Source organism: Physeter macrocephalus, unplaced genomic scaffold, assembly GCF_002837175.3.
Source record: "Physeter macrocephalus isolate SW-GA unplaced genomic scaffold, ASM283717v5 random_40, whole genome shotgun sequence".
Lineage (NCBI taxonomy): Eukaryota > Metazoa > Chordata > Mammalia > Artiodactyla > Physeteridae > Physeter > Physeter macrocephalus.
The window spans coordinates 1105-24327 of record NW_021145326.1 but is presented as its reverse complement, the minus strand read 5'-3'; the positions used below and the strand labels follow the sequence as shown (position 1 = coordinate 24327).

At 52.4% G+C, this 23223-nt stretch overlaps 2 protein-coding genes and 1 pseudogene across 11 annotated transcripts; 2 read left to right on the top strand and 1 right to left on the bottom strand.

Annotated features, from left to right (window-relative positions):
* The first annotated feature begins 2081 nt into the window (after window positions 1-2081).
* Window positions 2082-12368, top strand: FDPS (farnesyl diphosphate synthase). 3 transcript variants are annotated; one of them, XM_007108853.4, is made up of 11 exons: window positions 2133-2150; window positions 3002-3218; window positions 3295-3457; window positions 5299-5439; window positions 9627-9707; window positions 9857-9979; window positions 10346-10434; window positions 10527-10599; window positions 11301-11378; window positions 11481-11615; window positions 12111-12368. In XM_007108853.4, exons 2-11 carry the CDS (start codon window positions 3025-3027, stop codon window positions 12309-12311), a joined length of 1278 nt encoding a protein of 425 aa, XP_007108915.2. In that variant the 5' UTR covers window positions 2133-2150; window positions 3002-3024; the 3' UTR covers window positions 12312-12368. The 3 variants fall into 3 exon arrangements, with proteins under 3 accessions (XP_007108916.2, XP_007108917.2, XP_007108915.2); XM_007108854.4 differs by lacking the exon at window positions 3002-3218 and having other exon boundaries at window positions 2082-2150; XM_007108855.4 differs by lacking the exon at window positions 3002-3218 and having other exon boundaries at window positions 2126-2150; window positions 3316-3457.
* Window positions 12369-12494: 126 nt separating this feature from the next.
* LOC114484806 (putative uncharacterized protein RUSC1-AS1) lies at window positions 12495-13225 on the bottom strand (annotated as a pseudogene).
* On the top strand, window positions 12651-22003 carry RUSC1 (RUN and SH3 domain containing 1). Of its 8 annotated transcripts, XM_024116056.3 has the most exons (11): window positions 12651-12723; window positions 13419-14870; window positions 15149-15559; window positions 16604-16702; window positions 16872-16954; window positions 17073-17247; window positions 17324-17429; window positions 17622-17668; window positions 18351-18900; window positions 19626-19754; window positions 21268-22003. In XM_024116056.3, the coding sequence occupies exons 2-11, from the start codon at window positions 13505-13507 to the stop codon at window positions 21434-21436; spliced, it is 3135 nt and encodes a 1044-aa protein (XP_023971824.1). In that variant the 5' UTR covers window positions 12651-12723; window positions 13419-13504; the 3' UTR covers window positions 21437-22003. The 8 variants fall into 8 exon arrangements, with proteins under 8 accessions (XP_023971824.1, XP_007108924.1, XP_007108922.2 ...); XM_007108862.4 differs by lacking the exons at window positions 12651-12723; window positions 13419-14870; window positions 15149-15559 and adding an exon at window positions 15699-15877; XM_007108860.3 differs by lacking the exons at window positions 12651-12723; window positions 13419-14870; window positions 15149-15559 and adding an exon at window positions 16211-16304 and having other exon boundaries at window positions 16872-16948.
* Window positions 22004-23223: the final 1220 nt, after the last annotated feature.

The window sequence follows — 23223 nt, the reverse complement described above, 5'->3', positions numbered from 1 at the left end:
GGGGAAACTGGAGTGAGACTTTCCTTTTTTTCAGCCTTGTGTGTTTCCTTGAGGAGTTTCCTAGCACCCAAGGTTCTATTGACCTGATCTCTAATTTCCTTTGAGGTTCCTATTTTTTCCTTATGAACTCCTGTCCAAAGGTGGAGGTGGACTATCCTAGTAACCCAGCCTTGTCAAATGTTAGCAATGTCACACCCTCCTCACCTGGGTTGTAATTTACTATGTAATGATGTTTTCCTGGACCTCTCTCTAGTTCTACTCTAGGTAGGTGTAATAATTTTTTTATTGTTGTAAAATATACTTAACATAAAAATGACCATTTTAACCATTTTTTTAGTGTACAGCTAAGTGGCATTAAGTGTATTCACACTGTTGTGCAACCATCACCACTACCCATTTCTAGAACTTTTAAAATCTTCTCAGAATGAAACGCTATACCTGTTAAACAATAATTTCCTATCCTTCCTTCTCCCCAGTTCCTGACAACCACTATTCTACTCTCTGTCTCTGCTCTAGGTACCTCATGTAAGTGGAATCATAGAATATTTTTTCTTTTGTATCTGGTGTATTTCACTTAACACAGTGCCTTTAAGATTCATCCATGTGGTATCATGTATCAGAATTTCCTTCCTTTGTAAGGCTGAATAATATTTCATTTTATGTATATACCACATGTTGTTTATCCATTCATCTGTTGATGGACACTTGGGTTGTTTCCACCTTTTGGCTGTTGTGAATAATGATGCAATGAACATTGGTGTACAAGTTTGTTTGCCTCTCTGTTTTCTCTTGGGTATATACGTAGGAGGGGAATTGCTGGGTCATATAATAATTCTATGTTTAACATTTTGAGGAACCGTCAAATTGCTTTCCCCAGCGACTGCACCATTTTACATTCTCACTAGCAGTGTACGGGGATTCCAACTTCTCTATATCCTCACCAATGTTTGTTATTTTCAGGTTTTTTATTTTTTGTTTTTACTATAGCCATATTACTAAGTGTAAAGTGGTATCTCATTATGGTTTTGATTTGCATTTCCCTAATGACTAATGGTATAGAGAACCTTTTCATGTGCTTATTGGCCATTTGTGTATTTTTTTTGGAGAAGTGTCTACTCAAGTCCTTTGTCCATTTTCTAATTGGGTTGTTTGTATTTTTGTTGTGGAGTTTTAGGAGTTCTTTATATATTCTGGATATTAAACTCTTATCAGATGTATGATTTGCAAATATTTTCTCCCATTCTGTAGGGTTTTTTTTCACTCCTGTGATAGTGTTCTTTGACGTACAAAAGATCTTAATTTTGATGAAGTCCAACTTATCTATTTGTTGTTGTTGTTGCTTATGCTTTTGGTGTCACATCTAAGAATCTATTGCCAAATCCAAGGTATGAAGGCTTACCCTTACGTTTTCTTCTAAGCCTTTCATGGTTTTAACTTTTGTATTTACCCATGATGGGTGGGTAAGTAGTGGTGTGTGGGTGTGTGTGTGTGTGTGTAAGGGTAAAGTTTCTAGTTCCTGCTGAGTCTTATCTTTCTTGAGCACTTAAAGCACTTTATATACTTTATATCACGGTGTTATCCTCATGTAACACATGAGGGAAGATAGTCTCAATGAAGTCAACTGAGGCTCAGAGAAGTTAAATGATTTGCCTAAGTTAGACAACCTGTAAGTGACCAAGCTGGTCCAGCTGGGTTTTTAGTAATGTGCCACTCAACTGCACAGGAAGATAATGAAAATTTAAGTACGTAGTAAAGGTGACAGCTCGGAGCTAGGGTGCAAGGAATTCCCATACCGTTCCGCTTTCACCTCGGCTGCCTCCATCCTCACCCCACCCTCCACCCACTCCAGCTCCTCCTAACTTCTGGCCCTGAGCGCAGCCCTTCCATTGGCTTTTGGTTACAGGGCATCATGCTCATACGAGGGGAAGCAGCCAATCAGTGTGGCTCGTCTCCGCCCAGCCAGCCAGCGCTAGATCGCGTGGTCCTTGTCCCTCCTATGGCCTGTCGGGAATTGTAGTCTAATGAAGCATTTCTGCCTAGAGGGAAAGGAGATCGAGAACTACTAGTCCCAGGGAGCTGAGTGCCGAGCGGTCCGGCTTTTAGGAGTACCCAGCCAACAATCTGGAGCAGCAACTGGCGTCCCGGAACAGGTGAGAGAGGTCGAGGGCTGGCAGGGGTTAGAAACTCGGCCTTACCTCTGTAGCGATACTTTAAGGCACAGAAGGTCCAGTCTGTTGTGTTAGAGTTCCCCCGTTTTGGGGGTTGGTGGGACCGACTGACACTGTGGATGTGCAGAAACTCCTGAACTCTGCCATGTGCTTTCCCGGAACCCCACAGGATAACTGCACCCTGCTTTGCTCTTCTGCTGTGAACCCTCCCCACCCACCCAGTGTTGCTCCGAGGCTGTCTGCGCAGTCCCAGTTCTGTGAGGCTCGGGACGCCCAGTCCCAGAGCCCCAGGCTACATGTCCATAGCACCCAGGGGTTCCGCTTTCACTTCTCTACTTGAGGCATCTCAGAGCCTGCGCTCCCCTCTCCCCGCCTACCAGGGGAGACCTGTGTTCTAGATTTGGCGCTGACACTCCCCAGGTATATTCCTATCTCCTAGAGCCTCAGTTTGACCTCCATAAAATAGGGTGATTTAAGGGTCCTCCCAGACCCCAGTCCTGAGGTCGTTTACTCTGGAGTCTTCTATCATGTGCTCCAGAACTTGGGGGAAGAAGCCAAGAGTGTAGCAATTCCAGAGGCTCCCTGGAGGAGGCGTTGACGGTTTCTCAACCGGATAAAGTTAGGTGGCATTAAGTTCTAGCCGTCTTATTTTAAGTGTGATCAGTTGAGTCTTGGTCACCCAGCCATACTTTTTCTTCCCTGCGTTTCTTTCTGTAAATGCCCTCAAGCTCAGCCCAGAAGAGAGTGGGGCATTCTGGGTATGGAGGTGAAAGGTTGGAGGGTGACCCGGGGAGCTGACAACGTGCATCTGCCTTTGGTGCTTGCTCCTGCAGGGAGTGCTCGATGCCCCCTCCCTATGCCACCCCCCATGCTGCCCCTGTCCCGCTGGCTGAGATCTGTGGGGGTCTTCTTGCTGCCAGCCCCCTGCTGGGTGCCCCGGGAGAGGTGGCTGGGTTCCCTACGGCGGCCCTCCCTGGTGCATGGGTGCCCAGTCCTGGGGGCCTGGCACAGTGCCCGCTGCTGGTGCCAAGCGTGGACAGAGGAGCCTCGGTGAGTTTGGCGGGGTGAGGGGCCTTGGGGAGGGGAGCAGCTGATTAGATTTCTGACTTGTCCTCCCTCTTGTCAGAGCATTTTACTCCTCCCTCAGAATGAATGGAGACCAGAAATTGGATGTTTATGCCCAAGAAAGGCAGGATTTCATCCAGCACTTCTCCCAGATTGTCAAGGTGCTGACTGAGGAGGACATTGCACACCCAGAGACAGGAGATGCTATTGCCCGACTCAAGGAGGTGAGGGGTTTACGACTTGAGAGAGTGAACCTTTGCACTCTCTGTGCATGTGTGGGATCCAGCTCTGGCTTTTGACAGGTATGGGAGCAGGCTTTTATCTGAGTGACTCTGGGTCCACTCTGGAGGGGGTGGGGCCTGGGCAGGTATATTTAGTCAGCTGATCAATCCTGCCCTGTGGTTCTGCTGAGCCAGCCAGACTGCTTTGTATGGGGGTGGAGGGCCTTGAACCTGGTAAGTCTTTAGTTTTGTTGAGAAAGGGAATTAGGTGTCCAGAAATCATAAGGTGCTACCTTGGCAGGGACCTGGGAGGAAGCAGTCTGAAGTGGGCCTGAGTGAAGCTAGTGTATCATCAGAAACCCCTGCTCTAGAACAGGAGCTACTGCTGGGATACTTAAGTTGCCTAATTCTTTTATTCTTTTGGAGTATCTAGTAATTCTTTTTGTAACTGCTGTCTCATTTGTCTGAGGGGAACTAAGGAAAAGGAAGTCTGTCTACACTGGGATGGAGATTAAAAGGGAAGTCTTCCCAGTGAATTAGATCTGGTTGACAGCAGGGCAGCAGAAGGCACAGTGAGAAGGCTTAGCAGGAGGGGATGCCATTGGAGGAGTGAGGGGTGGGTTCCCCAACCTCGGTCCCCTCCAACTTGTCCTCTAGCCAACCCTGTGGGTAGGGGCCTTGCCTTTAATAAAGTGAAAGAGGCTTTTCATTTGCAGATAGGTTGAACTGTGGGTTGGAGGAGGTGGCTGAGAAAAGAGGAATGCGCTGTGAAGGGGAAGTTTGGAGAATTGGGGACGCGGTGAAGGAGAGAGGTGAGCACGCCAGCCATTCCCATAGTGAAACCGCTAGGTGGTGTTTCTGGGGGCTCTGAGGAGCTCCAGTTCTTTATGTCTCAGTGCAGAAAGAATTCAGCAAGAGGCAAAGTGATAGAAAAGAAGTGATTTATTAGAATAGAACGCTTGTGAGGCTTACAAGCAGGTGGGTTGAGAGGGTGCCGCACCCCAAGAACTTTGTGGGCTACAGTTTTATAATCAAAGGAAGAGTGGGGAGGAGGACAAGACCACCTTCTTCCTCATTCTTGAGTAGATGTCCCTCTTTGATCATCACCTCCTCCTCTGGGTTGGGCAGGGGAGTTTTCTTGTCCCTACATGTTTAAGCCAGGACTGTTGTGGCACTATGGAACAATTATTTCAGGTCTCAGTACAATGAGGGTCTTTTACACTGAAATGTCGCCTTTCCATAAATTGTTTTTTGTGTGTGCAGAGAGCATGTTCTGAGGGTCATTAACTTACTGAACTCACTGGGCAGGATGTGGGTCTCATGCCACTATTATTTTATTGTTTTGGGGCACATCTTATGCTCTGTTGCATGGTTTTGTTGCTAAGCAGGCCTGCTTGGTTTTGTGGTTAGGCGAACATGCTTTCTTCAGTGATCACTAACTTACAGGGGTCTCCCATACTTTTTTCTTTACTTACAGTCCCCTAGTGGGATTAACGATTTAATCACCTACTTTGTCCTTTTAGTCTGTCCCTATCAGCACGTACAGAGTTTTCGCCCAGTTCAAGCCCTGTCCTGGGTTTGGGAGCAGATTTTAATCTCCAGTATGGAGCCTTTAAGTGTACTGAAGAAGACAATGCAGAGAGAGCCTGGGGACTGGAGAACTTCTAGCTGTGCTCCAGGATTTGGGAAGAAGCCAAGAGAATAGCAATTCCAGAGGCTGCCTGAAGGAGGGGTCGGGGTTGAGGAGGATAAGGTTAGGTCTCGTGGTTGGAAGTGGGAAAGGGCAAGGAGAACTCTCAGAATAGCTGGTCTGTAGACCCTGATGCCTTGTCCCTTGCCCCCAGGTCCTGGAGTACAATGCCATCGGAGGCAAGTACCATCGGGGTTTGACAGTGCTGGTAGCGTTCCGGGAGCTGGCGGAGCCCAGGAAGCAGGATGCTGAGAGTCTCCGGCGGGCCCTGACCGTGGGCTGGTGTGTGGAACTGGTAAGAGGGAGGGGGAAGGGCAGGAGAAGACGAGGTTTACTAGAGTGGGGGTACCCTGGGTAGGATGGGGTGGGGCAAGGAGGGATGGGCCTGAAACTTGGTTTCTTGGTTGTTTCTGTTTCTGCGCCTTTAGTGTGCTGCAGCCAGACTTAGTGAATTACTCCAAGGGTTAACAAATGTTGGGGAAACTCTTTTGCCAGTAGGTACATATTTCACCTGTAGACTTGCTGTGGGCCAGGGCCTTGGAACTGGCCATAAAGTTGTCAACTCTTTCCTCTGAGCAAAGGACAGCCGCAGAAGTAAGATAGTTCTTCTACAAGGTTATTCTGGGGCAAAGATTGAAAACTGGAAGCCCATTGGTAGTTTTTGAAAATATTTTAAAATTAAGTTCCCTAAATCTAACAAAAAAGAGATTTCACATAAAACACCAGATTTCCAGCATTACTTGGAAAATTGCTAGATCTGGGTCCAGAGTCCCATGTAGCAACAGTTGGCTGAAGTTGAATTGAGGCCACTTTCCCAAGACAGGACATGTGTGGGTCTGTCTTTATCTTGCTCCAATCCCCACATCTTCCTGTCTCCAAGCTCACTTTGCCCTTGAAGGTGTATGGTTTGCTGGCCTGGCCTAACGTCTTCATTAGCGACAGGGGGACCAGGTTCTGGGGGCGGCGGTGCCAGGCCCTGAGGAGGGGGCCAGTGAGCCCAGGAGGGAAGGCGCTCAGGGCTTGGTGAATGACGGGTGATTCTGGCCTGCGGAGAGGAGCAGCTGGCCCGAGGGAGGATGTGACGAGATGAGTCGGCCACACCGCATTCTCGGTATGAGCAGATCTGGTGGAGCTGTCTGTCCTGCAGGTGTTGGAAATTCCAATCTGGAGCCTGTAAGAGAGATGGGGCTGGAGAATAGGGATTTGCCTCCAAGGAGGTAGAAGTACAATGGCCTCACTGTGGATGGGGCCCCTGGTGAAGGGCCCCTGGTGCCCTTCTAGGGATCGGGAGGGGCCGAGGAGCCCATAAACACAGAGGGTGGGCAAAGAGGGAAGGGCGGGAGGAGAGGGGCAGAGCTGTGGGGTGGAGGGAGGTGAGAGCGCGAAGGGCCAACAGCTCACCTGGTAGAATCAGTTGCTGTTAACCTCAGCCGCACTGGGTGCACCTGGGGGTGTTTTTTCTCTTTTTCTTTTGGCCGTGCCATGCGGCTTGCAGGATCTTAGTTCCCTGACCACAGATTGACCCCTGGGCCCTGGCAGTGAAAGCCCCGAGTCCTAACCACTGGACGACCAGGGAACTCCCATGTTTTCTTTTTTTAAAAAATTAATTAATGAATTAACTTTTGGCCGCGTTGGGTCTTCGTTGCTGCGTGCGGGCTTTCTCTAGTTGCGGCGAGCAGGGGTTGCTCTTCGTTGTGGTGCGGGGGCTTCTCATTGCGATGGCTTCTCTTGTTGCAGAGCACAGGCTCTAGGTGCGAGGGCTTCAGTAGTTGTGGCACGTGGGCTCATGGGCTCACGTAGTTGTGGCTCGCGGGCTCTAGAGCGCAGGCTCAGTAATTGTGGCGCACGGGTTTAGTTCCTCTGCGGCATGTGGGATCTTCCTGGACCAGAGCTCGAACCTGCGTGCGCTGCATTGGCAGGCGGATTCTTAACCACTGCGCCATCAGGGAAGTCCCCGCCGTGTTTTCTTAAACGCAGCTGTACTGCTGTCACTTCCCCAAGATTCCATTTGAGCTGTCCACCATTGTTTTGGATGATTTTTGTTATAATTTCTGCTTCTATCTTCCTTTCACTTCTACCTCATCTCCTTCAACCTCTTATTTTCCTATTTCAGCATTGACTTCCTAAAAATGAGGACATTTGTCTATGTAACCACAATACTGTTATCACATCTTTGGGCTGCTACCACAAAATACCACAGGCTGGGTAACTTATAAACAACAGAAGTTTATATCTCACAGCTCTGAAGGCTGGGAGGTCCGAGATCAAGGCACCAGCACGGTCGGCTGAGGGCTTTCTTCCTGGTTCATAGCCAGCATCTCCTTGCTGTGTCCTCAGGTGGAAGGGGCAAGGGAGCTCTGTGGGGTCTCTTTCATAATGGCACTAATCCCTTTCACGAGGCTTCCATGCTCATGACCTAAGCACCTCCCAAAGGGTCCACCTTCTAATACCATCATCTTTGAAGGTTAGGATTTCAACATATGAATTTTGGTGGGGGACACATCAGATCATAGCAACATCCAAGATATTTAACATTGGTACTAAAATATTATCTAATGTATATTCCATATTTAAATACTTGTAATTCCCCCCCAACTGTCCACTATACGTTTTCTTTTTTCTTTTTTTTTTTTAACATCCAGGATCCAAGCAGGAGTAATGTATCGCATTTGGTAGTTTTTCTCCAATCTTTAGAATACTTCCTCTATCACAATTGACTTTTTTTAAAGTCCAGGCCAATTATTTGGCAGAGTATCTCACAATCCAGTCTGATTAATATCATGAGGAAATAATCAGGGTAAACATTTTGGTAAGGATGCTACATAGGTAATGTGGTATATTTCCCGTTTCTTCCCACTGTAGCACATACCTGGGAAGATGACTAAAAAAACTCAACCCAGTACTGTGGTACCATCCCTATAGATTTAAAGTTCTCCTAACAAATAGAAAGTGCAGTTGCGGGGCAGAGAAGATTGAGAGAGGCCACAGAATGAACGCCCTTTGGAGACAATCTTGGTTGAGTGGTGCTGGTTGAAACCAGATGGCTCTTGTAATCACTCAGGGGAGGCAGCAGACCTGTGGCTTCTGGGGAACAGTGCCACCTCAGATAAACACATTGTAAATAAAACGTGTGCCCGCAATGTGGAAAACCCAGGTCCCACCCCAGGGCGAAGTCAGAGGTCAAGGTGCAGATGGATGCCTCCTTCCCCAGGGACTTCGCCTGGAACAAGAGCAGCCATCGCCATAACCCTTTCTGCACTGCCCACACATGAGCTGGTGGGTGGTGTTGGGCGCTTCCTCTGAGCAATGCAGATCCACTAGAGCACATACAGGGATCAGGGTGGGGTGAAGGTTTAAAAACTATATCTTCGGGGAATTCCTGGTGGTCCAGTGGTTAAGACTCGGTGCTTTCATTGCTGAGGGCCCAGGTTCAGTCCCTGGTGAGGGAACTAAGATCCCGCAAGCCGCGTGGTGCAGCCAAAAACACCAGAAAAAAACAAAAACCATGTCTTCAAAAGCTGTTTGAAGGAGCCGGAATGTGTAGCCTGACTGCAAGAAGTATCCTGGGGGACGTTACGGTGCTTCATTCTCTCATTTATTTCTTAGACAAACATTTATGACACACCCACTCTGGGACCATGCTGTGCTGGGCTCTGGGAATGCCAGAGGGACACACACATTGCCCTGCCTCCAAGGAGTTCACAGTCCTGTGGGGAACCAGCACGTTTGGGTACCTTCAAGTAGGCTGGCACTCAGAAGAGTAAGCCCTTTGATGATGTTTAAGACCCATGGGTGAAAGTTACCAGAAGTCAGACTTCAGTTCCATCCTATTAGACCTGCGCTCCCAAATGAGCTCCCTGAGGTGGGGTCTTGTTCCTGGTCACTGGAGTAGGTAAGCAGAGTGCCTGGGGAGGACACAGGAACAGGCTTTTTTGTTCCAGAAGTCATGTAAAGTCAAATTGCATGAAGAAATCTTACTTGAAGCATTCACTGAAGTTTTTGGCAAGAGCGTACAGTATATGAAGATGTTTCATCATCTCCCTGATACCAGGGATTGTCTAGGGCTGCTTGTCTGGAGATGTCAGAGATCTGTTGTGTCTCTTACTTTGAAAACAAAGGAGTTTTTGTCCCTTTTTTTTTTTTTGGTCCCTTTTTATAGTTGGGAAGCCTGAGCCAAAGAAGTCATGTAACTTTCCAAAGTCCCACAGCACAGATGAAAAGTCCTTGGTGGACTTCCCTGGTGGTTCAGTGGTTAAGACTCCACGCTCCCAGTGCAGGGCCATGGGTTCAGTCCCTGGTTGGCGAACTAAGATACCACATGCCACGTAGTGTGGCAAAAAAAAAAAAAAAAAAAGTCCTCGGCCTCCTCATCCTGACCTTCCTTACCAGCTCAGTGATTCTCAAAAGCAGCAGCTCTGTTGCTGGTAGAAGGAACAGTAATAAGGAGCCCTGGGGCTCTTATTCCACTTTTCGTTCTCCTAGCTCCAAGCCTTCTTCGTGGTGTCAGACGACATCATGGATTCATCCCTCACCCGACGGGGCCAGATCTGCTGGTATCAGAAGGTAAAGTGGGCGGGAGGGTAGCGGTGGGCATATGGAAACAGGCCACAGGGAGATGGTCACGTGGAGCCTGTGGAGGTGTTCAGAGTTACAGGTTCGTGGTATGAGTCTAGGCCAAAGACTGATTGCTTGTTTTTCTGTGTCCTTGACAGCCAGACATAGGTTTGGATGCAATCAATGATGCTTTCCTTCTGGAAGCATGTGTCTACCGCCTGCTGAAGTTCTACTGCCGGGAGCAGCCCTATTATATGAACCTGATTGAGCTCTTCCTGCAGGTGTGTTGCAGACCAGGGCTCAGTGCCCAGAGGCTGCCCACAGTAGCCTTGGCCTCTGTAGGACATTCTCGTCTAGCTTGTTTCGGGACACAGGAAATACCTCGGTTTGCCTGGATGGGGAAATAATTGAGGAAGGGAATTGGGGAGGGTGGTGGTGGCGAGAGGGGCTTTTGTGTCTCTGTGACTGAGGAGTGGTAAGGGACTGTGTGTGTGACTGGATGGGCCTTGAGTCTTGGGCCCCTCTCTCCCTCCTGCTGTCTTTATGACTGCCCAGGTGTCAACTGGTATGGGATGTAGGGCCCAAGATTTCAGGGTTCTCCATCCCTGGAGAAAGCCCAGGTCATGGGCCATTTTCCTCTTCCTTAGAGTTCTTATCAGACTGAGATCGGACAGACCCTGGACCTCATCACGGCCCCCCAGGGCAATGTAGATCTTGGCAGATTCACTGAAAAGAGGTGAGGGACAATGGGAACCATGTCTGGACAGTGAGGGAGGGCTGGGGCGGGGGCATTATCCTTCTGAGGAGTTTGTCTTCTCCCCTACTCAGGTACAAATCTATTGTCAAGTACAAGACAGCTTTCTACTCCTTTTACCTTCCTGTAGCTGCTGCTATGTATATGGTGAGTGAGCCTCCCCACCCTCGCTGCCCTGCTCATGTGGGCTTTTGGATAGGAGGCCACAGGGCAGACAACTTTGGACAATCTGGTGCCCCCACTGAATGGCTGTGTGATCTTGAGCAAGTTACTTAATCTCTCTGAGTCTGTTTCCTCAGCTGTAAGATGAGGATAAAAATCCCCGCCCATGGGACTATTGTAAGAATTAACTGAGTGGTTAATATGAATGTGGATGGCCCATCAAGGGGGAACAGTAAATCCTCCATCTGAGTACGGATCGGAGTGGGGAGGATATAATTCAGGCTGAGAGGGAGGAGACTGGATTCGGAGGCGGTCAGTGGGATTAACTGTCTATGCTGACCTTCCCCAAGTTGCCTTTTCATCATGAAAGAATTTGGAAATGGCAAAAAGATTAGGAAGAAGGATCAGCGTGACTCAGGGACTGAGCCTTGTGAGAGAAGAGATAGTCTGAGGGCCTCCAGAATGGACTCACCTCTACTATGACTCACAGGAAGACCTAGCTAAAATAAGTGGGATAGGGGCTGGACCATCAGTCAGGACTTCCTAGATCAGGGAAGCCAGGGATGTCTGAAAGGAGTGGAGAGAAGATTTGGGGGCCGCACTGGGGCAAGACCTCGTGGAATGAAGCGGCCAGGAAGATGAAGGCACCCCTGGTGTATGGCTTGTTAATCCCCTTTTCACTGTAGGCGGGCATTGATGGGGAGAAGGAGCATGCCAATGCCAAGAAGATCCTGCTGGAGATGGGAGAGTTCTTCCAGATTCAGGTAGGAAGGCATGAGGCACTGGCAGAGAAAAGGCTCCAACTTTCCTCCTTCCCTGCCTTGGAGCCTCTTCACTCCTCCTTTTCTGCACCCGCCCCCACCCAGGATGATTACCTTGATCTCTTTGGGGATCCCAGTGTGACGGGCAAGATCGGCACTGACATCCAGGACAACAAGTGCAGCTGGCTGGTGGTTCAGTGTCTGCAACGGGCCTCTCCGGAACAGCGCCAGATCCTGCAGGTGCCTGAGAGAGGGCTGTGGATCCCTGAGCTGCTGAAAAAGGGGATAGAGCAGTGGTTCTTCAGTGGGGGTGATTTTGCCCCCCCAGAGGACGTTTGGCAGTGTCAGGAGACATTTTTTTGTTGTCATAACTTGGTGTGTGTGCATGTGCCACAGGTATCTGTAGTGGGTAGAGGCCAGAGATGCTGCTAGACATCTTAAAATGCATACAGTAGCTTTCCACACAAAGTATTATCCAGCCCAAAATTTCAATTGTGCCAAGGGTTGAGAAACCCTGGGCTAGAGGAAACTGAGGCCTGAGCCACTATCTGAGCATTTGGGATGGGAAGGGGGAGGTTCAAGATCTTAGATACCAAGAGACACTTGAAACTGGAGGCAGGAATGGAGTGAATGGCATTGGAGATGTTCTGGAATATCTGGATGGGGGCAGGAGAGGGGACCTGGAGGTGCTGGGGGGAGATTAATAAGCCCATTTTCCTCCCTCCAATCCTTCAGGAGAACTATGGGCAGAAGGAGGCCGAGAAGGTGGCCCGGGTAAAGGCTCTATACGAGGAGATGAATCTTCGGGCTGTGTTCACGCAGTACGAGGAACACAGTTACAGCCGCATTATGGGTCTCATTGAACAGTATGCTGCGCCCCTGCCCCCAGCCATCTTCCTGGGGCTGGCAAACAAGATCTACAAGCGGAAAAAGTGACTTAGAGACTGTGAAGGTGGAGAGGGGAGGCTCTCAATAAATTGTTGTCTAACCTGTGGTTCTTCTGTTCCTGCTTGTGCCAGCCAGGGGCGCAGCTCTGTCCAGAATGGGCAGGGTGCGGGGCAGTTGCATGGAAGCGAGGACCTCGGGCCTTGGCTTCAGGACCCCCTTGGGACTGAAAGCTTAGGACGCATCGAAAGCCATTGAGCCGGGCCTGGGTGGGTGACACAGGCGAGACGTCAAGCGCTGGGGGCTGGGTCTGAGCCACGCCACGCCCATGCGTGAAGGGGCGCGGCTGCGCAGCGCTGGCGGCCGGGTTGTCCCCAGCTCCCCTCCCCTCCAGTCTGTGCGGGCCGGGCGGGGACCCGAGCTGCGAAGGAGCAGACGCTGGAGCGGTTGCAGGAGGACCCTGGTGAGGATGGCTCGTCCTGTGGGTGTGGATGGACGGATTGGGGCACGCGGGGTGGGGCAAGAGAGGTTAGCGGTAAAAAATGAATAGAGAAGGGGTGGGGTGGTAGCTGGATGATAGAGACAAGTGCGGAGAGAATGGATAGACGCCCTGGTTTTCGGAGCAGGGTGAACGTGCACCGTGGCTGGAGGCCGGAGCTCGGTGTCTGTGCCGGCTGGCCTGCCAGGCGGAGTTGACATGATGACGGCTGCTCCGTCCTTTCCCCCACGCCCGCCCCTTTTCTGCATCAACCAGCCAGACGAGCCTCTCCACCATCCAATTTCAGAGCATCTGGGCGGGGCGTCCCTTGACCCCTTCCCCTGGGAGTGAGGGGCAGGCTGGGGAGCAGGGCCAGATTGCAGCAGAGAGGAACCGGAGTCCATTCTGGGCCCCATTCTTTTACAAGCCCCCGCACCTCCAAGGAGATCGAGAGCGCAGCCGCATTCTTTGACCCTCCCCGCCCCATTCCCGAGGGGTTACATTCGACTCCACCTGCAAAACACTGCAGCGGAAACTAATGGCCAGTCGATGTCTATTTGCATCTCATTTAAATATTGTCCAAGGCGCCTTTCCAGGCCTCCCCCAGCCGTCAGTCACCTCCGTGTCCTTCCCGCGGCCCGCTCCCTCACTGGCTGGGTTTCACCATCCCTGTCTTCTAGGGCTGCATCTGCGGTTGCCAGGTAGGTGGATGTGAGAGGCCTGCTCCTCCTCATTCTCTAGAGGCCATCCCGTCGCCGCTGGCACCATGCTGTCCCCTCAGAGGGCTTTACTCTGCAACCTCAACCACATCCACCTCCAGCATGTCTCTCTGGGCCTGCACTTGTCCCGCCGTCCGGAGCTTCGGGAGGGGCCCTTGAGCACATCCCCCCCCTCAGGGGACACTGGGGGCAAGGAGAGCCGGGGCCCCTGCAGCGGGACCTTGGTAGACGCCAATTCCAACAGCCCAGCCGTTCCCTGCCGATGCTGCCAGGAGCATGGGCCAGACCTAGAAAACCGGCAGGACCCAGCACAGGACGAAGAGGGGGCTGCCTCTCCCTCAGACCCGGGTTGCTCCTCCTCTCTCAGCTCCTGCTCAGATCTTAGCCCTGATGAGTCCCCCATCTCGGTCTACTCCAGGGACCTCCCTGGCAATGAGGATGTCCACCCTCAGCCCAGCATCATTCCTTTGGAGCAAGGCTCCCCACCGGCTTCTGCAGGTCCAGGCGCCTGCTCCCCAGACAGCTTTTGTTGCTCTCCTGATTCCTGCTCTGAAGCTTCCTCTCCACCTGGCCTTGGCCTGGACTCCAACTGCAATGCCCTGACCACCTGCCAGGACCTGCCTTCCCCAGGACTAGAGGAAGAGGATGAGGCTGAGGAGCAGGACCTCCCTACCTCTGACCTCCTAGAGGCTGATGATGGGAAAATCGATGCTGGGAAAACCGAACCCAGTTGGAAAATCAACCCCATTTGGAAAATTGACAAAGAGAAAACTGAAGCTGGCTGGAAAATCACTGAGAACAATAACTCTGATTGGAAAGTCAATGGGAATACTAACTCTAGCTGGAAAACTGAACCTGGAAAATTCGACTCCGGTTGGAAGACCAATACTGGAATAACTGATACGGGCTCCAAAACAGATGCAGGGAAAACTGATGGGGGATGGAGAAGTGACGTCAGCAAGGAGCCGGTGCCCCACCGGACAATCACGTCCTTCCACGAGCTGGCCCAGAAGCGTAAGCGGGGCCCAGGGCTGCCCCTCGTGCCGCAGGCCAAGAAAGACCGCAGTGACTGGCTCATCGTCTTCTCGCCAGACACCGAGCTGCCCCCCACGGGGTCGCTCGGTGGCTCCCCGGCGCCTCCCCGGGAAGTCACCACCTTCAAGGAACTCAGGTCCCGAAGCCGGGCCCCGCCCCCGCCAGTCCCGCCCCGAGACCCCCCAGCTGGCTGGGCCTTGGTCCCGCCCCAGCCCCCACCTCCACCCGTCCCTCCCCGGAGGAAGAAGAACCGACCTGGGCTGCAGCCCATAGCAGAGGGGCAGCCCGAAGAGGGCAGGGCGGGGAGCCCAGCTGCTGGTGAGGAGGCCCCAGCCGCAAAGGAGCCGGAAGAGCCAGGCCCGCAGGCCGGCGTTGAGGGTAAGAGGCCACAGGAGGTAGCGAGAGGAGGGCTGGGCTTTGGCCTCGCCCACACCTCCTAAAGCTTCCAACCCGACCCCCTGTCTCCCCTCCATTCTGTGTCACCCATCCTTCCCGTCCCCTTCTACCAGGGAGCGCTCCGGGAAAGGGAAACTGGGTGGGTCCTTGGGTTACGGGACTAACTGTATGCTCCCTCTTTCTCCCGCCCCTCCTTGCCTGGCTGCCCATCCCGCTGGCCTCCTTCCCCTCCGCACCTGCCCCGCCAATCCCGCCTGCAGCCCGTCCCCTCCTGCTCCCTCGGCCTCTGGTTTTCCGGTTCTCGGCTGACGGGCGCCCCCTGTTGGAGGGTGGGGGCGCGGCCGCAGCTGGGTCTCTGCTCCTGGCGCCTCTGGCCGGCTGGCCCGGCGCTGGGCTGCGGCTACTGGGGGCGCCGAGTCCCCCAGAGGAGCAGCTGCTGCCTGTCCGCCTGTCCCCGGTGGGGGCCTATTCGCCTCCGGCTAGGGGGGACCTGCCTTGCCTGGCCAGCCCTGAGCTGGCACTGCTGCTGTCCCCGCTCTTTCCCAGAAGTAGCACCTTCCCCGCCGCGGCTTCCCCACTCCGCCAGGTACCCGCCCCCCCGCTGCCATGGCCACCTCGTCCGCCGAAGGCCCCTCGCTGGACCAGGAGCCCACCGCCTCCTCCCAGGCTACGTAAGACGGACCCGGGCCAGCCCCGCGGGCCACGCCTCTGGCGGGGCTGCCCCGCCCACTCCAAAGCCCCACCCATCCTCGTCCAGACCGATTTTTCAGTTTTTTTCCGGGGTTACCCGTCTGGGTCCTGCCCTTGAACCTGGGCGGATTCTAAGTTCATTGGTACTGGGGAGTCTGGCCCTGCTGGCTCCCTGTGCTGGGCGAAGGTTGCTGCTTTCCCCGCTGCGTGGCCCGGCCACTCTCCCTCGAGGCCCGGGCATAGTGGATACGGGCTTAGCAGGCTTCCATGCGTTTAAGGGGGTCCCAGCAAGTCCATTGGTAAGGACCTTGGGTCACACCCTCTGTGGAATTCCCTGGCCAGTGCCGTTAGAGCCTGATCCCCACCTTGTTCGGGAAGGGTAGAGGGTGAAGTTCGCTGAGCTTATTGGCCGAAGGGGTTCTGGTCACTCCTTCTCCATGGGGCCAGCCCCACGTGGGCTGCAGCGGGCGCCCTCCTCCGAGATGCTGGCGCAGGACCCCGGTTTCCCCTTTCCGGCGCCTTCCAGCCTCCCAATCCTTGGGTCTCCTCTCCCCCTGTCTCTCCTCCCTTTCCCGTCTGTCTGTCTTTCCATTGGTCCAGGCTCCCCACGTGCTCCTTGGGTCCCCGCGGACCTGACAAGGGCCCGGGCGGCGGGCACAAGGCTGCCCCTCCCTTCCCTCGCCCTGTCATCTCCCGCCTTACAGGCCCCAGCCTGGCAGGCGGGAGGTGAGCGCGGCTGCCCCACGTCGGGACTTCCGGGATCGAGGAGGTGGGAGCTGGGCCGTGAGGAAGGGAAATAGGAACCGGGAAGTGGGGAGCAGGATGGCAGTGCTGAGATATGTGCAGGATTTGACTCTGGGAGCCTGGGTCGAGCTGCCCTATGCTCCACCCAGCCCTGTGCTCCCTTTCCCAAGACTTGAAGGGCAGGGATGCTGCAGACCCGCGGGAGATGACCCGTGCAGAAGCCTGGAGTCCTTGGGGTAACCCCTGGTAAGTGTCACTGCCTTCTTCTTCCCTTACCCCAGTTCGTAGTTCCTGGTCGTTCACCGGTGTCCCCGGCGACCAGCGACTGTGGATGGCAGAAGCCCAGAGTGGGACTGGCCAGCTGCAGGAGCAGAAAAAAGGTAGGACACCCTGACTTTTGACCCTTGGCTTGGGAATCAACTTCCCCTCACTTAGGCCCTCCTCTCTCAGGATCAAATTGTGTAAACCGGGCTCTCCAAGTCCCTTGGGGTTTGCCTAGGGAGAGACAGGGGGCTTTGACGCTTCTTCCCTTCCCTGGCCCCCACCCAGGTCTCCTGATAGCCGTCAGCGCTTCAGTGGATAAAATCATCTCGCACTTTGGGGCCGCCCGGAACTTAGTGCAGAAGGTGAAGGTGCCTGTGGGAAGGGCTTTGGGGTTGAGGAGGTGAATGTAGCTCTGAGGCGCAGGAACAATCGGCGGGGAGAAGGCTGGAGGTATCTCTGGACCCATGCCCATTGCACTGCCTCCAGGCCCAGTTGGGGGATAGCCGTTTGAGTCCAGATGTGGGGCACCTCGTGCTGACCACCCTTTGTCCGGCCCTCCATGCCCTGGTGGCCGACGGGCTGAAGCCTTTCCGGAAAGACCTCATCACTGGGCAGCGCCGGAGCAGCCCCTGGAGCGTGGTGGAGGCGTCTGTGAAGCCAGGTGAAGGGGGGACAGTGTGGGGCTGGGCGGGTGGGGGCAGGGATTGGGCCTGGCTGACTGCGCCCTGTGTCCTCAGGCTCCAGCGCCCGTTCCCTCGGAACCCTGTATGGCCAGGTCAGCCGTCTGGCCCTGCTAAGAAGCAGCCGTAGCCGCTTCCACGCCTTCATCCTGGGCCTCCTCAAGTGAGTGACCTTCTTTCTGGCATCCCTCCCACGGCCTGGGGACGGCAGGAGTGTCATGGGTGGGACACATGGTGGGTGCCCCATGTCCCCAGAGATGGCCTTCCCTCTTCCAATCTCATCTCCCATCCTCCACCCACAGGGGGCTGGAGTCCTCCACCTCCTTGAACTTCTGTTCCCTCCTCTCTCCCCCAGCACTAAGCAGTTGGAGCTGTGGTTTTCCAGTCTCCAGGAAGATGCAGGTCAGAGGCTCAGATGGGAGACGATGGGGGTGCTAGGCTGGGGCCGGTGGGGGAAGGGATCTCTTCTGTTGGTTCCCCCTGGTGCCAGATCTTACTACTCTCCTGCTTAAAACTCTTTCAAGAAGTCTTATTGTCCATAGGAGGAACGACCCATATCCTCACTGTAACCTCCAAAGTCTGGTTATCTGGCTCTGCCTTCTTCTGCTCACTGCCTTCAGGTCTGGGGCTTTCCCTGGTCCTGTGACAGTCTTCCTTTCCTGTTCTTCCTGCCCCAGGGCCCTATTTTTACTGTCCCTCCACCTAGAATAGGGCTTCCTGCCCCTCCTGCCTCCTCATTAACTTTCATTCATCCTTTGGGTCCTTCTTCAGCGAGGCTCCACCCCCACCTCAAACTAGTCTAACTCGCCCCCATTCCCCACTCCGCCCGCCCATTTTGCTCCCATGGCCCTCAAGTCCTCCTTTTCGTTATATATTTGTCACCACACGTTCTACGTGTGTCTCCCTCTCTAGGCCGTGGTTCCACACAGGCGGGGATGTGGCAGCTCTGCACCCCTCCGTGTCCCCCTCTCTCTGCCCCAGTGCCCAGCATAGTAAGAGGCCCGGGAGGATGTTTGCTGATTGGTGGGCTGATGCTCTGGACTAGGCCCAGAGCAGGGGCTGATGTTAGCCTGATCTTCCCCAGGCCTGCTGTCCCTCCTGTACCTGCCCACGAGCTTCTTCTCCCTGGCCCGGGGCGGCTGCCCCTCCCTGTCCACGGAGCTGCTGCTCCTGCTGCAGCCGTTGTCGGTGCTCACCTTCCACCTGGACCTGCTTTTTGAGCACCACCACCACCTGCCCCTGGGCCTGCCTCAGGCCCCTGACCCCCCAGGCTCACCTCCAGCCCTGCAGCAGACTGTGCAAGCCATGCTGCACTGGGGGGGTCGGCTGGCCCAGAGCCTCCGGGGGGATTCTGGGGAGACCCCTCCAGGCCCTTCGGCCCCCTCAAGCCCTCCTACCCCAGGCAGCTGGTGGGAGCAGCTGACCCAGGCTTCCCGGGTCTACGCCTCTGGCGGCACCGAGGGCTTCCTTCTTCCCCGGTGGGGATCAAGGCATCACAGGACTGCAGCTGAGGTCGCACAGGAGAGGTCCCTGCCTGCAGAGGAAGCTGCACCAGGCAGAGGCGTATGGCTGGGGAGACTATTTGGAGTGCCTGGGGGCCTCACAGAAACTGAGAGTGGAGCCCCAAAGTCCAGGTAATGGGGTCCCTGGTCCTCTCCATGACCTCTGACCTCCTCTCAGAGCCCTCAGTCACCCCAATTTGTTTTTTTTCTTTTTTTTTGGCCACACCACGCAGGTTGTGGGATCTTAGTTCTTGGACCAGGGATTGAGAACCTGGGCCCCAGCAGTGAAAGCGCCAAGTCCTAACCACTGGACCGCCAGGGAATTCCCTCAGTCACCCCAATTTGAAACTCGGTAGGGATCCTTTAGGTCAGAGGTTGACAGTCTGGCTTTTCTACAGCCCTGAAGTAAAAATGATTATATTCTTAAGTCGTTAAGTTTTAACAGTTATGTAAACACCTGCATAATATTGTCCATTTTGCCTCTTGGCCCTCAAAGCCAAGAATACTTTCTGGCCCTTTAGAAAAAAAGAAAAAATTTGCCAACTCCTGCTCTAGGTTTTGACCATTGGTAGCTGCTTAATGGCTTCAGGTGCTCCCTAGTGACCCTCTGGATCTAAGCCTGCTGGTTCCATAGGTCCCTTTGTGGTTTTTGGTGTAGATGTTCATTGTCACCTCCCTAGTCACCCTAAAGGTAACTGTCCCACAACTGCCACTCTGCCGTCAGCAGTGACTAACTCCTGACCTCTTTTGAACCACAGTTGCGTCCCTCAGTCTCTTCCTCCCTCCAAAGTCCTGGGTACTTGGGTTCTTTTTATGGAGGTGGGTTGACCTCTGTGACCCTGCATCCTTTCCTCCAGGAGACCATCCAGCTGGCTGCCCCCGACAGTGAGTGTGTTGGCTCTGGTGAAGCGGGGGGCACCTCCCGAGACTCCCTCTTCTCCTAAGGAACTTGAGGTCTCGGCACCCAGCACAGCGCAGACCCACAGGTAAGGAGGGTCGGGGAGAAAGCGGTGTGCGTGTTATACCTATGTGTTTTTCTGTCTTCACAGAGTGGATGGGAGGCGGTGTAAACGGCCTTGGGCTGTAAAGTCAGACAGTGCTTGGTTTGCGTTGCATCTTTGCTATTTATTATTGGCGTGACACTAATTTCTCTGAACCTTAGTTTCTTTCTCTGTAAAAAGAGGATAATTTATACTTTTGTTATGGTTTTCATGAAGACTAAACGTGATTTTATTCAATATAAAAGCATTTGGCACACAGAAGGTGCCCAGTTAGTGGTAACTTTTATTACTGTATGTGTATACGAATGCACACGTGTGTCCACTGGGGCACTGTTCTTCTCTTTAGTGGGGTCTTCTAATTTGGTATGAGGGGCTGCGTTGACTTTAGGGTCTGGCTTCGGTTCTCTCAATCCATTGAATTAGGCTTCTTGATTTTCCATTCAAGTACTTTTCAAGTACTTACTATGTGCTTAGCATTATGCTGGGGGAGGGAATGCAAAGGAAAACCTGTTGGAGTCCCTGCCCACAAGGAGCTTGTTTTCCAGTGGGGATACCAGTGAATAAACGAGCATTTACAGTTCTGTGTGGGAAAGACTCTAGGAAAGGAAGACTGAGTCCTTTGGAGCCATAAAGACAGGGCTTCTTCCCCAGGCCTGGGGACTCAGAGAAGGCCTAGTGATGGTGTGGGGTGTGCATCTGAAGGAACAGGATGCAAAGGTGGAGAAGCCCAGGTGTGGTAAGTGAGGAACTATGAGTACATGATTAGTTGTGGCTGGAGTGGAGGATGCTGGCAGCAGTGTTAGGGAGGTTGATGGCTTCAGTAGGCCAGCTAAGAAACCTGTACATCACTCGAAGGCAGTGGGAGCCACTGAAGGGTCTGGTGATAATAGGCTTGGTTGTTTTAAGTTTTAGACTTAAACAGCTCTCTGACTGCTGTTTGGAGAATGGAGCTGGAGAGGGTTGTCAAGATTCAGGCACACCAGTTAGATCATATGCCAGTGGTCCAGAGAAAGAGTACGGAGGCCTAAATGAGGACAATGGCAGTGGGGTTGAAGAGAAAGATAAATGGAGTGGTGGGAGATACAAACACCAAACAGGTTTTGGTGATCGATTGGATGTAAAGACTGAGACAGCCTGGTTTTTTCCAGGAGCAACTGGGTGGAAGGTGATGCCGTTTACCACTATAGCGGACACAAGGGGACTGGTTTGGAGGGTTAAGATGCGTCATTTAGTTTGCATATGTTGAATTTGAAGCACCAGAGAAGTGCAAATTGCATCAAATAAGCAGCTAAAGAGTGGGTTTGGAGCTCAGGAGAGGGCTGGGGCCCCAAATAGAATCAACATGTTGATAGATGGTCCCCATGTCTCTTCCAGAGCCCAACTGATGTTTACTGAGCTGAACCAACAGGGACATACCATACAGTGGGAAGGTGAGGCTGGGGACAGCTGGGCACCCCTGCCTCACTTCAGCCCAGCATCTCCCTCTGGCTCCTCACAGGGCAGTCCGAGCTCTCTGTGACCACAATGCTGCAGGACCTGACCAGCTGAGCTTCCGGCATGGGGAAGTGCTGCGTGTCATCGCCACTGTGGATGAGGACTGGCTCCGCTGCGGGAAGGATGGAGTGGAGGGGCTGGTGCCTGTGGGGTACACCTCTCTTGTTCTCTAGGCCTAGGACCTTTTCCTTTCCTGCACCTCTCTCCCTTCTGTCACCTGGGAATGGAATGGCCTGTGAACACTCCCCCATATAAACTGATCATCCTCGAAGTACTTTCCCTGTCTGCAAAAATGACACTTTCCTCCCACATCCACTTCTGCTAACATGTAAAATAAACTTTCTCCTTCCCTCCCATACCCATCTATAAGGTGAAATCTGCTCTTCTTCCAAATGTATAAAAAGGCATTTCCCTCCATGCAATCTCTTTTCTCTTTCCAATCCGCAGTAGGGAATAGCTCCCTATCTGCAAAATGGAAATCTAGCCCTCCTCTATCTTTTTCATCTGTAAGTAGACTGTGCCAGTACAGTATATGCCTCAGTTTCCAAGACTAGAAGGGCCTCTAGGCTTCTTCCTGTGTATGGAAACTTTCCCCACTTCACCCATCCCATGTTGCCTGTATTTATGATATACTCATGCTGTACTAGGTGCTGAAGTCTGGACACCCCTGGCGGGTGGGCCTGTGGTGTTGGTCTGCCTTCTTCTTCCTTTGTCCCAATAAAGAGTGGGAGTTGAACGTGTCTGTCACTGTCGGTTTCAGGACATAGGCTAAGGGGGAGGGGAGGGAGGCCATGTTATGGGGGAGCCCAAGGGAGATGCTTCCTTCCTAGCCCAGGTCTAGTTCTTTCTGTTCCCTTAGGAATGGTGAAGTAGCCCCCGATTGATGCCTGACTTGCAGGAAGTGCCTCTCTAGCCTGAGACTTGATATCTTTGCTTGGTGAGACTGATATGGTAGGAGCCTGAGGAGATAGATATGGGAGAGTTGGGAAGACTTAGTCCATGAAACTGTACTTATCAGACTCCTATCTGAGGTGATGGGAAGGATTAAAAGGTTTTAAGAAGGGACACATTTTTTTCTATTTAATGTCACCATTCTGTGGTGCTATAATTTTAGGAAGCATAATAACTTGACATCTATTACTTTGTTAGGAGTTAATGAGTTTCAGGCTTTTGAAATGAGAATAGCTAAATGCTCTAGAGCTTGGAGGATGGGGCTGGAAATCACTATAAATGATTGCCTAGAGGAGAATCACTAAAAGGTTAGAAGAATAGAAATCTGTAATTATAACCAGGCAACAGGAAAGTTAGGGAGAAGCTGAGAACTATGAGGTGAAACAGAGGAAAGAAATTTTAAGTTTTCCTTCATCTTTGGGAACTTGGTTAAGAGCACAATGGGCTGGTGTTAGGAGAAAGGACTTGAGAAAAAAAAAATCTTAGATCCGAAGCTTTGGAAATACTCAGGGGCAGGGTTGGTTAGAATCAGATGTCTCATACTTTTGCCATTTTCTAAGATTTAATGCTCCCCATTCCTGGCCAATTTATGTTATTCATCTGCTCCTTGCTTTAATTTTGCTTTTTGTGTTTGGCGGCCCTCTCAGTTTTGGACCTCAGTTTGCATTTCAGGTGTTTTCTAGGGTGATGTTTTTCAAACTGGATTCTGAGAGCCTCTGGGAATTCATAGTTATATTCTTAAGAGCGGGAATCCTCAAGTTTATGATGCTTCTTCAATTGCAAATTACTCCTGCAAAAGAAGTTTTAGTTTTATAAAGTTTTAATTTATAAAAGAATAGATATAAAAGATGACTTTGGGACCAATATTTCTTAAAGTGAGATCTACAATCTTTGTGGGGGGGCATGATTCTAAAGTTTCAGAAATCCTTTACTGATATAGAGCTTTCATTTCCTGTGATTCAACCTGCCCTCTCCTTTTCCTGACTCCTATCCCTATGTGCCTGGTTTT

Bases quoted from the DNA above. Each gene is read 5' to 3' on its own strand.
- RUSC1 (XM_024116056.3), top strand. From the start codon at position 13,505: ATGCTGTCCCCTCAGAGGGCTTTACTCTGCAACCTCAACCACATCCAC. The intron at 17,669-18,350 runs GTCAGAGGCTCA...GATCTTCCCCAG, and splicing joins CAGTCTCCAGGAAGATGCAG to GCCTGCTGTCCCTCCTGTAC. The intron at 19,755-21,267 runs GTAAGGAGGGTC...GGCTCCTCACAG, and splicing joins AGCACAGCGCAGACCCACAG to GGCAGTCCGAGCTCTCTGTG.
- FDPS (XM_007108853.4), top strand. From the start codon at position 3,025: ATGCCACCCCCCATGCTGCCCCTGTCCCGCTGGCTGAGATCTGTGGGG. The intron at 9,980-10,345 runs GTGTGTTGCAGA...CCTCTTCCTTAG, and splicing joins TGATTGAGCTCTTCCTGCAG to AGTTCTTATCAGACTGAGAT. The intron at 10,600-11,300 runs GTGAGTGAGCCT...TTTTCACTGTAG, and splicing joins TAGCTGCTGCTATGTATATG to GCGGGCATTGATGGGGAGAA.